Genomic DNA, 12942 nt, shown 5'->3' with positions numbered 1-12942 from the left:
GATGGTTATGATTAGTTGATTTTTTGTTTTGTTTTGTTTTGGTTTTAGAAATGTTTTCTAAGCATTTGATAGAATCTGTTTTTATTCTGGAATAGCAAGAGTGGGCTGTTGGCTGAGGGGAAGGTGGTGGGCACTGGCAAAGCTGAAGCTCACTGGCAGTGTTTGACTTTCCAGCCGTTCCTTCAAAAGACACCAGGTTGATGGAGAGCACTGGAAGTGTTGAATTCTTCTGAAAAATAAACCCCAAAGTGTTTCTGTGACTTAGTGTTGACTGCATGAACTTGAGGGTGAATGTTTGAGGCTGTGAGACCTTGGCCTTTGAATGTGAGTGGCACAAATTGGGAGCTGAGCTACTTAGGATGTGCTCATCCTGTTTTTGTGGGACACAACAAAGCAATGAAGGGAAAGGAGCACAGGCAGTGCTGCTCTGCAGGATGGGGGAGATGTTAATTCTCTTTCCTTTGATATTGCACATGCAAAATTGCTCATTCAGACTTGCCTGGAAGAGGATTTTGTCCTAAACAGTTACATTATTAACATTTTGTCTTAATTTGCACATTTTCAACAAAACCAGTCTTGGTTAAAAGATTTTGGTCATGTCCATAGTCAATCCTGTATTTGGGAAAAAACTATAAGGTCATTTTTCTTCCAAAACATTTTGTTGAATATGTGAAATGTTGTTTTTAGTGACCATCTTTTGTAAGGATGGGTGTAGTTTTAAATAGAAATGGCTGGTTTTCCTATGCACAGTGTTTGGTTTGGGTCAATTTCCTTTTTCAGTTCTGTCTCTTTTAATCAACATGTTCTTTTCAGGGTGCTACAAGCTACTTTCTAATATTAAATTAGAAAAAAAATAACATCAGCTTGCCAGTCAATATAATTTCGGTCTGAAAATGGCCTTTTATTCCTCTCTGCCTGTTAAACAGTAAAATGTTTGGTACTAAATGAACTCAGTCATTAGAAAGCATTGTAATTTCTTTTGATTGTGATGGTTTTTAATTAGTGTTTTGTAGTGTTATACCAGGCAAAAATTTTGTGGGCTCAATTCTCTTCCCATATACAGCTGTTTCCAATTTCTTCAGCTGAAGTTACTAAACTTTTACTGCCCAGCTGCATTTATTAAAGTACAGCCTTACAGTTGTAACTAGCACCTCTTTCACATTTTTTGGACTTGCACCACAGCCCCCACCCCTGTTTTTCGCTGTTATTTTGAGTTTGTGTGCATTGCTGGGCTGCAAGGAATCCTGCTGAGCTATAGCATGGTTTGTTTTTGTGTATCTGTATTTATGCTGTTTATTTTAAAGGACTGGGCAGGCGAGCAGTACTTAGAGACATCCAGGCTGTTTTGGAGCACTTGGGAAAAAACAAAACAAAACAAAAAAACCCCCACCATCACCAACAAAATGCCCCCACAAACAAAACCCACCAGGAGATAAAAAAGGTTTTTCAGGAAACTACTGAGAGAATCTCTTCTGGGAAATATCTTAGGTGTGGAAGGAAAAGCTATGGAAGGATGCGACTAAACTTGTGTGCTGCTATTTCAAAAAGCTCTTAAAGCCCATTGGGCGTTCTTGGGTACCCCCTAGCGTTTGGAGGGAGAGGTTGGTGTTTTGAGAAGGCAGAGTGCTCCTGACCTGCTCTGGTACCATTTACACCATTATTTTTCCCTCTGCACCATTTACTCCTCTGACTTCCAGATCTTCAAATATATGTGTATGTATTTTATATCAGCATCTGTTCCCCTCTAGGAAACCACTTATTTCCCAGGTGTCTTAGCAATTAACTTCTGGATGTTCTATGAAGGAAAGAGCAGATTTACTTGGTGTCAAAACTTAGAAGATGCAGAAGGCAGGATGTGATGTTACCCCTCTGATTTATGTCTGTCTGTGGGTGTTTTAAAGTGTTTGTGCTGTGTGTGTCTGTGTGCCCATGTACTGCGTGGTTATAAGAAGAACAAAGCCATGCACAAGAAAAACATGAAAAAATTGCTGTATTTTCCACACCTGGTAAAGATTCCCATTGGTTATTTGGCTGTATTCAAAAGGCTAAGATTTTTATTGCTCTACTAGCAGAAGCAACCTTTCTTCATAGTGGAGCAGTACAAAGAAAGAGCACAAAAAATCCTTACATCACAGTGCCTGAAATTCTGTTTGAACAACTGTATTGATTGGGTCTGACCCCTTTACATTTTTTTTTTCCCATTATTTGAAAAGGTGCATCTAACTGCAGCTGAATTGAACCAACCGCGATGAACTTTCCATGAAAACTTCTTGAGATATTTCTTTAGTTCAAAGCTCTGGAATTTTAAAGAGCATTTTTAATACAAGTCTGTTGAGGTATCCTGTGCAACAACCACACTTGGAATGTTAAACTACAGGTAAACGTAGGAGGGAGGTAAAATTATAAAAGGTGCTGTGAAATTGCTGGGAGATGGTGGAATAACTTCAAGTGCTAATTATAAAGTAAATAAAACCAGAAAATATTGAATATGTGTAAAAAGTAAGTGCATATAGAAAGTGCATGCACATTTGAGCACTGTTGACTTGTTATTTACTTGTCAGTGCTCTTAGTTGCCTTGCAGACAGTGGAAAACAGCCTCCAAATAAAACACTAACAATTGGCAGCAACTGTTGGTGACATTGTGTTGCCAGATGTAAACTTGAAGGACAGTGATGTTTTCTTGAATCCTCTTACCAGGAGCTGCAGCTTAAAGAAGCACTAAAAGAAGGAAGACATTAAGAAATCAAAGGTGAGAAGTGAGATTGCAGAAAATAATGGCAGAGATCTATCTGCAAGCAAGGTGTAAGAGGCTGAAGGGGAGGGCAGAGAACAGCCTGGTGGTGGGAAGTAGGAGGCAGTAAAAAGATGCAAAGAGCTGAAATACTTAGACTTGGACAGCAGCAAAGTACCTCAATGAAAGGACTTGGCCTAAATTGTAGTGGAGAAGGTAAGAAGGAATAGCTGGCAAATGAGAATCTTTCATATCCTAGTACAAAAAATGCCTTGTGAGAGAGTTAAACTAAGGAATGGGATGTTGATGGTAGTAGTGGATGAAGGAGAATCAACGATGACTTCAGGGTAGTGTTTTGGTAGCAGAACAATTGTCTTTCCTATTGCCAGTTGCTGTGCTCTGTTCCTAGACAGCATCTAAAGTTGTTTTCAGTCTTCTCTTTTAATTTTTCTCCACTGGATCCTCATATGGACACCAGAAATGTTACTGGGTTTGGATAGATAATAGTACAAACTGTAATTCTGCACCTGCACATCAAAATTAACTCAACTTGGGTTAAATCACAGAGTATTTTGTTTCTTTAACGCTATGCAAAAACTAAGGAAACTCACCTCCCATCATGGTGTGTACACCTCTTGCACTAATATATTTTTCTCAGGAAAAGTGCAGAGGTGGCAGGCTTAAAAGCAAACAAAACCAACTTTTGCTCTGTCCCTTCAGTTGAGGGTACCTTGACATATGTCCTTTCTCTTAATTCCCTGACAGTTTCCAAGAGACTGAAGCAAAGGGCTGTGCCAGGCTTTGATTATGAGATATTGCACTGCCACTTATTCTCTTTGTCTCCTGCAGTTTACAGAGGCAGCTTCAGTGCATAATTTAATCCTTGTACTGGGGACTGTAGCAAATCCATGGAGATTTCTACCAACCATCCTCTCTGGCATCAGAACAACATGTGCACATCGTCTTTGATGTGAATTCCCTAACCAGAGCCTTAGAGGGACCTATAGCTTTGAAGCTGGCCTATAAATTGTGCTTTCAGGAATCAAGTTGTCAGCCTCCTCTTCAGGAAGAAAGGGAGAGTAAACTGAAAAGCAGTTGCAAAAAACCACAGGGCAACTTACAGATCTGGTTTCTTTGGCCTCCGAGAATTCCTGTAGGATGTTGAGAACCCCTTTCTACATGGCTTAAGAAGCACCCTCTGTGGTGTCTGCTGGACCTGTGGGCACTGGAGCTGGGCTGGAGCTCACCTGGAGGGGTTCCTGGTTCTGGGGTAAATAGAAGGGGAACAGGCACACCAGTACATTTGACTTCATTCAGGTGTTTTCAGTCTTCCAAAGCCAAGTGCTGAGAATGCACCTGTATTACTCTTTGTGTAAGCAAATTTTCAGTGTGGTTTAGAAACAGATGAAAACCTACCATATGCGGTGGTGGTTCTGTGACAACCCTCTGTGGCCTAACTTCAGTCCTGCCCTGAGGTGTGAAACAGGCAGACTTCTGCCTTTCTACTGAGATGAAAATTAACTGGTCTTTGAGTTGAGGAATTTCAGTGGACAAGTCTTGTTTTAATAGACAAATGCAGTTGCCCTTCTTATTAGTCAGTGTCTGCTTATGATATGTTCTGCTGTCATCCCTGAGAGCTTCTTCCATAACTGCTTGGAAAAGCAAAGGCCTGACAGGAGTGAACCAAGACACTTTGATTTTTTCCTGTGTTCTTGTCTCCATTGAGCTGAAACCATCCTGCTCCTATCCATGCCACTACTGCTGATACTGTTGTATCAAATGTTCCTAAAACTGACTCCTGAATTGAAACATTCACTGCACAAGCTGAACTAAATCAGGCTTTCATGGTACCCAGGGAGAAGCTACGCTGCTTCCTAGATCGTTCTGCAAGTTCTTACAATGTTTATAAATGTTAAGATAGAAACAGACACTACTGTGTAGAATTCTTCCTATTTTGAGCAGGTAAGTCTTAGCTCACCACAGATGTTACCACAAATCTCATCAGATGTTCATATGTGGTTTCTACTTTTGGGAATGGAAGTTCTGTTGATTTATATATTTTTTTTTTCTGGTTAGAGCTATATCTAGAATAGTTTAAGTTTTCTTGTTGGTTTTTTTTTTTAAATTTAATCTTTCTGTGTTCTATTTACTTATAACTGGAACTCCTAATCAGGCAGGCAAGGTGCTGAGTGGAAGAGCCCCTCATTGTGTCAGTACATAGCTGTGCAGGTCTGGCCAGCTGGATCTGCTTTTCCTGGGTCTTTCCAGATCCCAGTGACAATCTCTGTACAGCTGCATGCTGGTGGGAGAGCTCAGAGCAGTGGTGCTGGGACAGAAAAGGTAGCCACTGAAGGATTTTAACAGTGGTTTGAGTTTAGCTTGAGTGTCTAACAAGGAAAACTTGGAATGGGTCTATGAGGAAAGTAATCAGTTGAACTCCCAGGAAGGCATCTCTCTTTCCTAGAGATAGAGCAGCTTTCCTAAGTCATGGTGAGGTTTTCTCTCTTCACAACACACAAACAAATTTTTTCTCTATGTATTAGAAGCTTGCAGTATTGGGAAAACAAAATGTATGCAAATCAAGTACAAATGACTGACCATTAGTGGCTGCTGTAGCATTGTTCTTAAAATGGAATGAGTGGACAAGCTTGTATTAAATGCAGATGCAGTAAAACAAAGTAATCAAAATCTACACTTGGTTTCTATTTACAATATTACTTTTATTTTTTCCATACTTATTCCAAGTCCTCCCCCAATAGCTGATGCTGCAATGTTTACATTCAACTAGGTAATGATAGTACAAACTGCTGCTTTCCTTCAGCTGACTGGCTTGGAAATGTCTGCACATCAGGAATTGTACACAGAAGTGGAGTCCCAGGAGCATCCAGAGTGTCCCCAGGAACATTGCTGTGGTGGTACTAGAGACACAGGGCAGGTATCCTGTTCTCCCAGCCAGGAGAGGCAGGTGATCTGTCTGACATACTAAGAGGAACAAAAGTCTAAAAAGCTCTGATATTTTATTCGTTACATGAATGCAATGCCTTTGCAGAGGAATGGATGTGTTTAATTCTTGCTGGAAGGAGTTGCTGAACTCCTTTCTAGGAGGCTTTCTAGGCATATCAGCTTGACTTGACAGGCACAGCCTTGTGCTAATTGACTCAGACCTCCAAGTAATGCACGTACAGGGAGAAAAGGAAGAAGGGCTCGCATACTTAACTCTTTATTCTATATTTTAAAAAAGCTAAAATGATTTGTATATACTTTTCATTATCAAAGTATACTTTCTCTTTCAAAGTAAACTGGTTTCTTTGGGAGGTGTTATTTTTAATAACAGCTCAGTACTCTAGCCAGGAACCAGTAATTCAGAAAATCACTCTTTTCTACTGAAAGGCAGAAACAACTACAGCTCCTCCCCCTTGTTAGAAAGCCAAAGAAGCAATTAGAGCCTTCTGTTGTATTACACTTCCCTAAAACATACTCTATGCAACTGCTGTAGGACTTCAGATGGATACAGCGATCAATGCTGTCACAAAAGTGAGCAATTTCTCCTCAGCCCTGCCAACACTAGCATCTATAGACAAAGTCATTGTTTAAAGCTCTAGTACATCACAGAATAATGCTGATATTGGTATTTTACAACTAATGCAACATCACGTAATTCACATGAAATCTTAATAGTTAAAAATTCAAGACTGGGGTACTAACTGAATAAACCACTAATATGAAGCTTCCTTATCTGGCATGAAATAAGGGAAGGGATAGTTCAGATAACATTGTAAAGATTGGGCAGGAACAAAACAAATTTATTTCTCCATCCAGGATTTTATACACTTTACAAAAACCAGTAATATCACTGCACCCATAAAAATGTTATCCATGGCAACAGAAAGCAAATACTACTTTTTGTCATCTAACAGGGTCTTTTTAAAATCAAAATACAAAGATTTGTGCTGTAGCAGTCCTCCACTTTGCACGGTAACAATAAGGCTTACTGTACTTTAAATACCAAGCTGCAGTTATGAACCACTGGCTTTCACAAACATCATTTTATAGTTGCTTTTTGCTTCTTTTTTGTTTTCTGGAACCTCAGCTTCATCATGTTTTTCAGTAGCTTGTAGCTCCTCTGCAGACTCCTCTTGCTCTGAATCAGAGCCACTTTCAGAATCCTCTGAACTCTCATCAGAGGAGTGTCCAGCTGCCTCCTCTTGTTCATCTTCCTGAAACTGTAAGTTCAGATTACAAGAGGCAAGATATTATTTCCTGGTAACATCACCACAGCCTTCAAAATTTCCCAGTGAGATTGTTTCACTTAATGGCTCCTTTCATTTTGTTACTAAAATACACTAATTATTAGAGAGAAAGCAACTCCCTGAAGTGGTTAATCATGCCAGCTACAACATGTGTGGATTCGTCAGCCACTGGTTTATTTAGTTCCAGCAGAAAACCTAAAGACACTCTCCAGTGAGTCTGAAGTTCCAGATCACATCAGTTCAGTAATTCCAGTACTGACACTGGAATATTTGTCACAGAGTGTGACACAATGGAACTAAAGGCTAGACCATGAAAAATTCACATTTGTGACCGATCTCTGAAAGGACACTTGGCAAACCGCAGCACAAGGAATGCTGAAGTAATCCAATGATACTGCTAACAACAATGCAGATGGTTATCCTGCCTACTTACATATTCCTCAGCAATACCCTAATTTAATATATTTGTCACTTTGTGCCCTAATCAGTCTTGACTGCTCTGGAGCATTAAGGCATGTCTTTTCACTTCTCAGGACAATGAGAAGCATCAGTCATTTATGAGCACCTAAACGGACCACCACAGGGCACATGAAGAGCAGTCAAGTGCCTGCAATAAATTTGTCCTTTAACCCAGACCATGGCAGTCTGTTTGGATTTTTAGACCCAGTACCACCTTGTCTTAGTGAAGTGAAAGCCAAATCATTCTGGAAATGAACTCAGTACCTCACTGAACCCAAGCCCGCAGTGGCGCCGGTTCCGCCCCGACATGGTGCTGTCCATGCTCTGCTGGTACTGAGACTCCAGCTCCTCGTTCATTTTCTTGTCTTCTTCCCCTGCATTGGCCAGGGTACTTTGGTTATGGTTCATTCAAATTAACAAAGGCACCAAATTACAGGAAGTCACATTTTCAAAGGCAAGAAGTTTAAATGTAACCATTCTAAACTAGGATCCAGCATTACTGCATACAAACCATCAGACTTTAAAGCAACAGGACCAAGTGTGCAAGCAGGATGGGTTTGATACAAAGAGGGCTGGCAAGTTCCGGAGACCTGATGCATTCCAGAGTTGCAGTATGCAGTGTTATGTTCTACAGAACAAGGCAAATGTAAGGTGTGAGTTCTCTGTGCTTCCAGCCAAAACTGCGACATGCCCCAGCAAGGAGAAACTTTGTGACCTTCACCATGTAACACAGGATTACTGTGATTAAATCCTCCCTCAGATACAGCATCACACCTTGGGACAATAGCACCACTCTTGTTTATGGAGGTATATCTGAAACTCTCTCATGCATACAAAATTACAATTGCTACAGCTCTGCATTTTTCCATCCTTAGGAATTAGCAGGAAAACTAATTGTCATGAGCTACTTCTGCAGCCCCTTTATTTACTTAAGTGGTCTAAAATAGTTAAGGATCCTATGTACTTAGAAAAGATAGTGATCTCTAATTCTCCCCAGGAGGCCCACAACACTAGCTTTTAATTTGTATCTCTGTGAAGCTATAAGGTTGTATTATAAATCCACCTTTCCTCATTTGGAAGTTAAGAGCTCTATGTTATTGTAAAAGGACAAGAACTGTATGTTGGACAAAGAAGAGTTAAAACCCCAGCATTTTAACTTTTTGCTATTAATAGATGAGTACTGATTCTTTATGACTTCAAGGAGAAGCATCACTTCCTTTCTAGAAATTCAGGTATGAAGGAGTGATTCTCATTCTATGTAAGCTAACAGCAGCAGCACCTGGAACCAATCCTCAGGCTTATTTTGGGCCACAGATAATTTTTCATCACATGAAAAATGATCAGTGGAATGCATCAGGGAAAGCTTTCTGGAGTATGAGGGAAAGTTTTCTGGAATGGTGACAGCTGCCATTCCACAATGTTTGGTTTTTTTTTATCAAGGCTTCTCTCAGGCAGTGCAGTCCAACCCAGCTTGGTGCCATGTACTTTGACTTCCTAAGAAAGCATGATAAGGAAGTACCATGGTCCTACATCACATCCAGTTATTGCTGACTGCCAAGATGACCTTGCAGACCTTTTGAGCTTTTACCTCATTGCTTAAGGGCAGAGATCTTTCTATAGAGATATTTTTCAGAGATATTTCTTTCTATTATACCTTTCAATAGGTAATCGGGTCAGGGAGAAATCAACCCCTGTTCTTTACTATGTACAATTTAGTTTGATATCCTGGCATATACTGGCGTTTAAAAGACAGTGAGTGCAGTCAGAAAAACCATTTGCCAGTAATCTATCAAAAATAAGGAACTTCTACAACTCCACAGCCTGACCCATCTTCAGCTGCAGCCATGAAACCTGAAATCCCTCGCTGCCATATCTACCACACTCAGAGCCCTGGAATGTTCCTAAATAAGGGTTAGATTTCCAACTTTGTATGAGCTGTTGGATAAACTGACCTGTCCTGAAGTGAGAGGTTGATCTGTGGTCTCCGATAACAAGGCGGCCAGTATGTTCTTTCTAAAAGAAAAGGCAGTTTGTTTTGGAGCTTTAGGGTGCACTGACAGCTCTGCCAACATCCTGGACATCTTGAATGGAAAAGGTTTGCTGTCAAACCCTGCTACCCAACTGTAGGACTGGAAGTTTTACTAGCTAACAGCTGCTGCCTCTAAGTGAACTTCTTTCATCTTTCTTTTGCTGAATTTTCTGAAAAAGAAACCCCAACAACTACACGCTCTCTGCTCTTCCCAGACCCCAGAGATGATTCTATTTCTCTGTTTCTTGCCACTGATATGAAAATTATACTACACGATGCTAGACGGATGTGTATTCAGATTCTGATCATTCACCCTTTCCCTGACACTCTGCAACAGTTCAGGCCATGCATCTTATGATGATCCCACTTTTAGACTGGTCACAGTGTCAGGTAAGACCTTCACAGTGACGATTAATTTATTGGCTCAGTAGTTGCTCATTAGCAAATGTGTCCTAATAGGTAAGAACTGGCATTACACAGCAAGCAGCATTAAGTACCCAAGCAGATATTAGCAGGATGCATTAATGGAGCACTACAACGTCCTAACTTTCACCTCTTTAATATGGTTAGCTATTTTAGCTAACAAAATTACTGTATTCAAGCAAACTAAGCTACTACAAGTAAAAAAGTTTTTTTGAAAGTAAGTAAAAGTGCAATACTAAACCAATATTTTATAAATGAAAAAAGCACTATAAAATTTAACCATTGTTTCAGCAAGCGTAACAGAAATTTAGTTTTAGCGTATTTTCTCTTTAAAAATACTCCCTAGGTTTACTACTTTAGTGGTTTAGTCTATCAACTACCACTCTTTTAAAGTTTTGGTGGCTTTTTTTTTTTTTTCCCCCAGGGAAAGAGAAATTTACAGACCTAGTTTTCTGTGAGTTTGTAACAAGGCCTCTCTCTCAGAAACGTCAACAAGTAATTTTACGAGCTGGTCTGAAAGCATTTAAGGCGTGGGGTGGAGACGAAGCTGCGACGCAGGGACGCGACAACTTCCGAGCGACGTTTTGTATAACACGGCTGCTGACACAACAGCGCTGAAACCCAAACCCTCCTGGAAGGAGAGCCCCAAAGCCCGGCAGCTCGGGGCTGTTGTGGTTTCGCTCAGATCGCCCCGCAGCCCCTAGCCCGCGGCACCCCGCGCCCCGCTGAGAGCTCCCCGGTCCCTGCGCCCGCCTCGGCTGGGGACGACGGGCAGCGGGGCGGCCTCACCTTCGCGGCGCCCATCAGCCGCAGGAACTTCTGCTTCCGCTCCTCGTTGCCGAGGTCCGCCGTCTCCCAGCTGCTGGAGCCCTGCGGGAGCACACGCTCACTGCGCCCGCCCGCCCCGAGCGGCCCCTCCGCCCCGCCGCAGCCCGTCCGGGCGGCCGCGGCCTGCCCGCGTCCCGCCGGGGGCTCCGCCGCCGAGCCGCGGCCCTGCCGCCGCCCCCCGCTCCGCCAACCCCCTCCCGCCGCGCCGCCCCGCGCCCGGTTACATCGGGGGAGGCCGCTCGCTTGAGGCCGTGCTGGCTCTGGGACTCCCTGGCTGAGCTCATGGCCGCGGCTGGGTGACCGGGCCGTGCTGCCGCCTTCCTGCCGGAGCCGCTCCCCCCGGCGGGGCGCGGGGCACGCCGGGACCGGTAGTTCTGGGCGGGCGGCGGCGGCGCGGCGCGGGCGGGAAGGGACTACGTGTCCCAGAGGCCTCCGCGGCGCCGTGGCCGTCACGGGCGGGCCGGGCCGGGCTCCGCCTCGGGGCGGGCGGCGGCGCTGCCGGGACTCGGGGGTTGGCGCTTCCCGGCGTTTCCCGGCGCTTTCCTTTTCTCTCCCCGCTCTGGAGCGGGGAGCCTGCCCGGTGCCCGGCTCGCTTGCTTCGGTGCCCGCTGGTCCTGCCGTTCGTGTGGCCCGCGCGGAGCTCCAGGTGTTGCCAGTACCCCCTCAGTACCTCTGGCTGCTTGCGCCCGCTGTTGTTCTATCACCCCCGCACGGGTACCAAGCGCAAATTCACGCACTGCCCCCGAATTTATAGATGCGTACAAATACCCCAAAGGCGGGTGCCAAGAAGGTGGTGCCAGGCTCTTCACAGTGGTGCGGGACGGGGAGAAATTTGCCATAAACAAGAAGTTCCCCTTCAACATGAGCAAAAATTATCCTAACACTGAAGTAGGGTGGCAGAGCACTGGACCAGGCTGCCAGGGAATCCTCCTCTCTGGAGACATTTAAAACAGACTACTGCAATTTTCCCCCCCAAAGACCTAAAGTTAGTGTCTTAATTAGGTCTTTTGTTTGAGCGGATTAGGTCCATTCCAACCCAGACTGTAATTATGATATGATACATGGTATCTACACATGTGATATATAGAATGTAGTCATTTTCAAGGGCTATTTATACAGAATAGAGCTAGGATATTGGTGTTTTGTTTCATGTTTGCATTACTGCTCTGCTTGAGTGTGCAAAACCAAACAGAAAAGCATAGTTTTTACATTTGCTTTCTACAGTTTCTGTGGCTCTTGTCTAACAATGATAGCAGAGCGGAGACGATAATTAATCTGAGAGAATAGTATATATGCATCTTTAGCCTCATTTCATGTATTTAACTATGTAGACTATTATACAGAGACTGTAGTAATGGATTAATTTAAATTTTGGCATTTAAAAATATTTCTAACAAGAGGAGCAAAATTACAAAAAAGAAATGAAAATGACATTGCCTTATAAATTAGAGTTGCTTTTTGAGTAGTACCTACCATCATTTTTAGGCTGTTTAACGTAATAAGAATTATGGTAATTAATACCAGTGAAACTGTATTTTTCCTTTTTTTTTTAAAGTTACTTTGTTATTAGTGTTTCTGTACTATTATACGTAAAGATCTCTATGTCAATAAGAAACAAGTGTGAAATTTTAAATTCATGGCTATATTTCCCTTGTGGGGCAAACAGAGAAGGTTTGTCTTTGGGAGAAAAGGTGTAAAAAATAAGACTGCTCAAATCAGCTATTATAATTGTGTCTTAGTTGTGGCTTATTGTTAAGTTCAAGTCTTTTCCAGGACAACTGAAATGAACTAGTGTTTATATGTCTGACTCATGGTTTGTTCATTTTGTTTTTGTTTACATTTTGATTAATTATGTGGTGTTGATATTTTTGTAAGAAACTTTTTTTTTTTCCTTCCTTAGTGTATTTCCTTGTTTAAAATGCTCTGGTTTTGCAGAGAAGAGGTACCTTAACAAACAAAGGCATCCTAAACATTAAATGGCAGCCATCTACCTATGGAATCACTTAAAGATGGAGTGATCTGAATGCTGACAAAGAAGTGGATTCTCTCAGTAGCAGAATGGTTATGTAAAATTTTGCTTATCTTCCTGCAGATATTACAGATATGTCTGAGGATGTGTGACTCATGAGCTTTATATAATTCCAGTAACACTAATAAATGATAAGAAAGGAGTTCTGAGAATCCTGTCATGCTGGAATTCAGTGTTATGTTTGCTGTACTCT

At 42.3% G+C, this 12942-nt stretch overlaps 1 protein-coding gene across 2 annotated transcripts; it reads right to left on the bottom strand.

The window, feature by feature from the left end:
* Positions 1-5420: 5420 nt before the first annotated feature.
* Positions 5421-11044, bottom strand: C6H11orf58 (chromosome 6 C11orf58 homolog). Of its 2 annotated transcripts, none has more exons than XM_062495224.1 (5): positions 10945-11022; positions 10682-10777; positions 9393-9453; positions 7705-7814; positions 5421-6954 (listed from the first exon to the last, which is right to left on the bottom strand). In XM_062495224.1, the coding sequence occupies exons 1-5, from the start codon at positions 11002-11004 to the stop codon at positions 6748-6750; spliced, it is 534 nt and encodes a 177-aa protein (XP_062351208.1). In that variant the 5' UTR covers positions 11005-11022; the 3' UTR covers positions 5421-6747. The 2 variants fall into 2 exon arrangements, with proteins under 2 accessions (XP_062351208.1, XP_062351207.1); XM_062495223.1 differs by having other exon boundaries at positions 5422-6954; positions 10682-10762; positions 10945-11044.
* Between the last annotated feature and the right edge of the window lie 1898 nt (positions 11045-12942).

This window comes from Cinclus cinclus, chromosome 6, assembly GCF_963662255.1.
Source record: "Cinclus cinclus chromosome 6, bCinCin1.1, whole genome shotgun sequence".
NCBI classification, from domain to species: domain Eukaryota; kingdom Metazoa; phylum Chordata; class Aves; order Passeriformes; family Cinclidae; genus Cinclus; species Cinclus cinclus.
Note: the sequence above shows the minus strand (reverse complement) of the source record. Positions and strands in the feature narration are given on the sequence as shown.

What these genes read in the sequence shown, in the direction of transcription:
- C6H11orf58 (XM_062495224.1), bottom strand. Translation starts at nt 11,004, where the DNA reads ATGAGCTCAGCCAGGGAGTCCCAGAGCCAGCACGGCCTCAAGCGAGCG. An exon ending in AGCGAGCGGCCTCCCCCGAT is followed by an intron (nt 10,778 to 10,944) that starts GTAACCGGGCGC and finishes GGGCGCAGTGAG; the next exon opens with CGTGTGCTCCCGCAGGGCTC. An exon ending in AACCTCTCACTTCAGGACAG is followed by an intron (nt 7,815 to 9,392) that starts GTCAGTTTATCC and finishes TGGCCAATGCAG; the next exon opens with GGGAAGAAGACAAGAAAATG.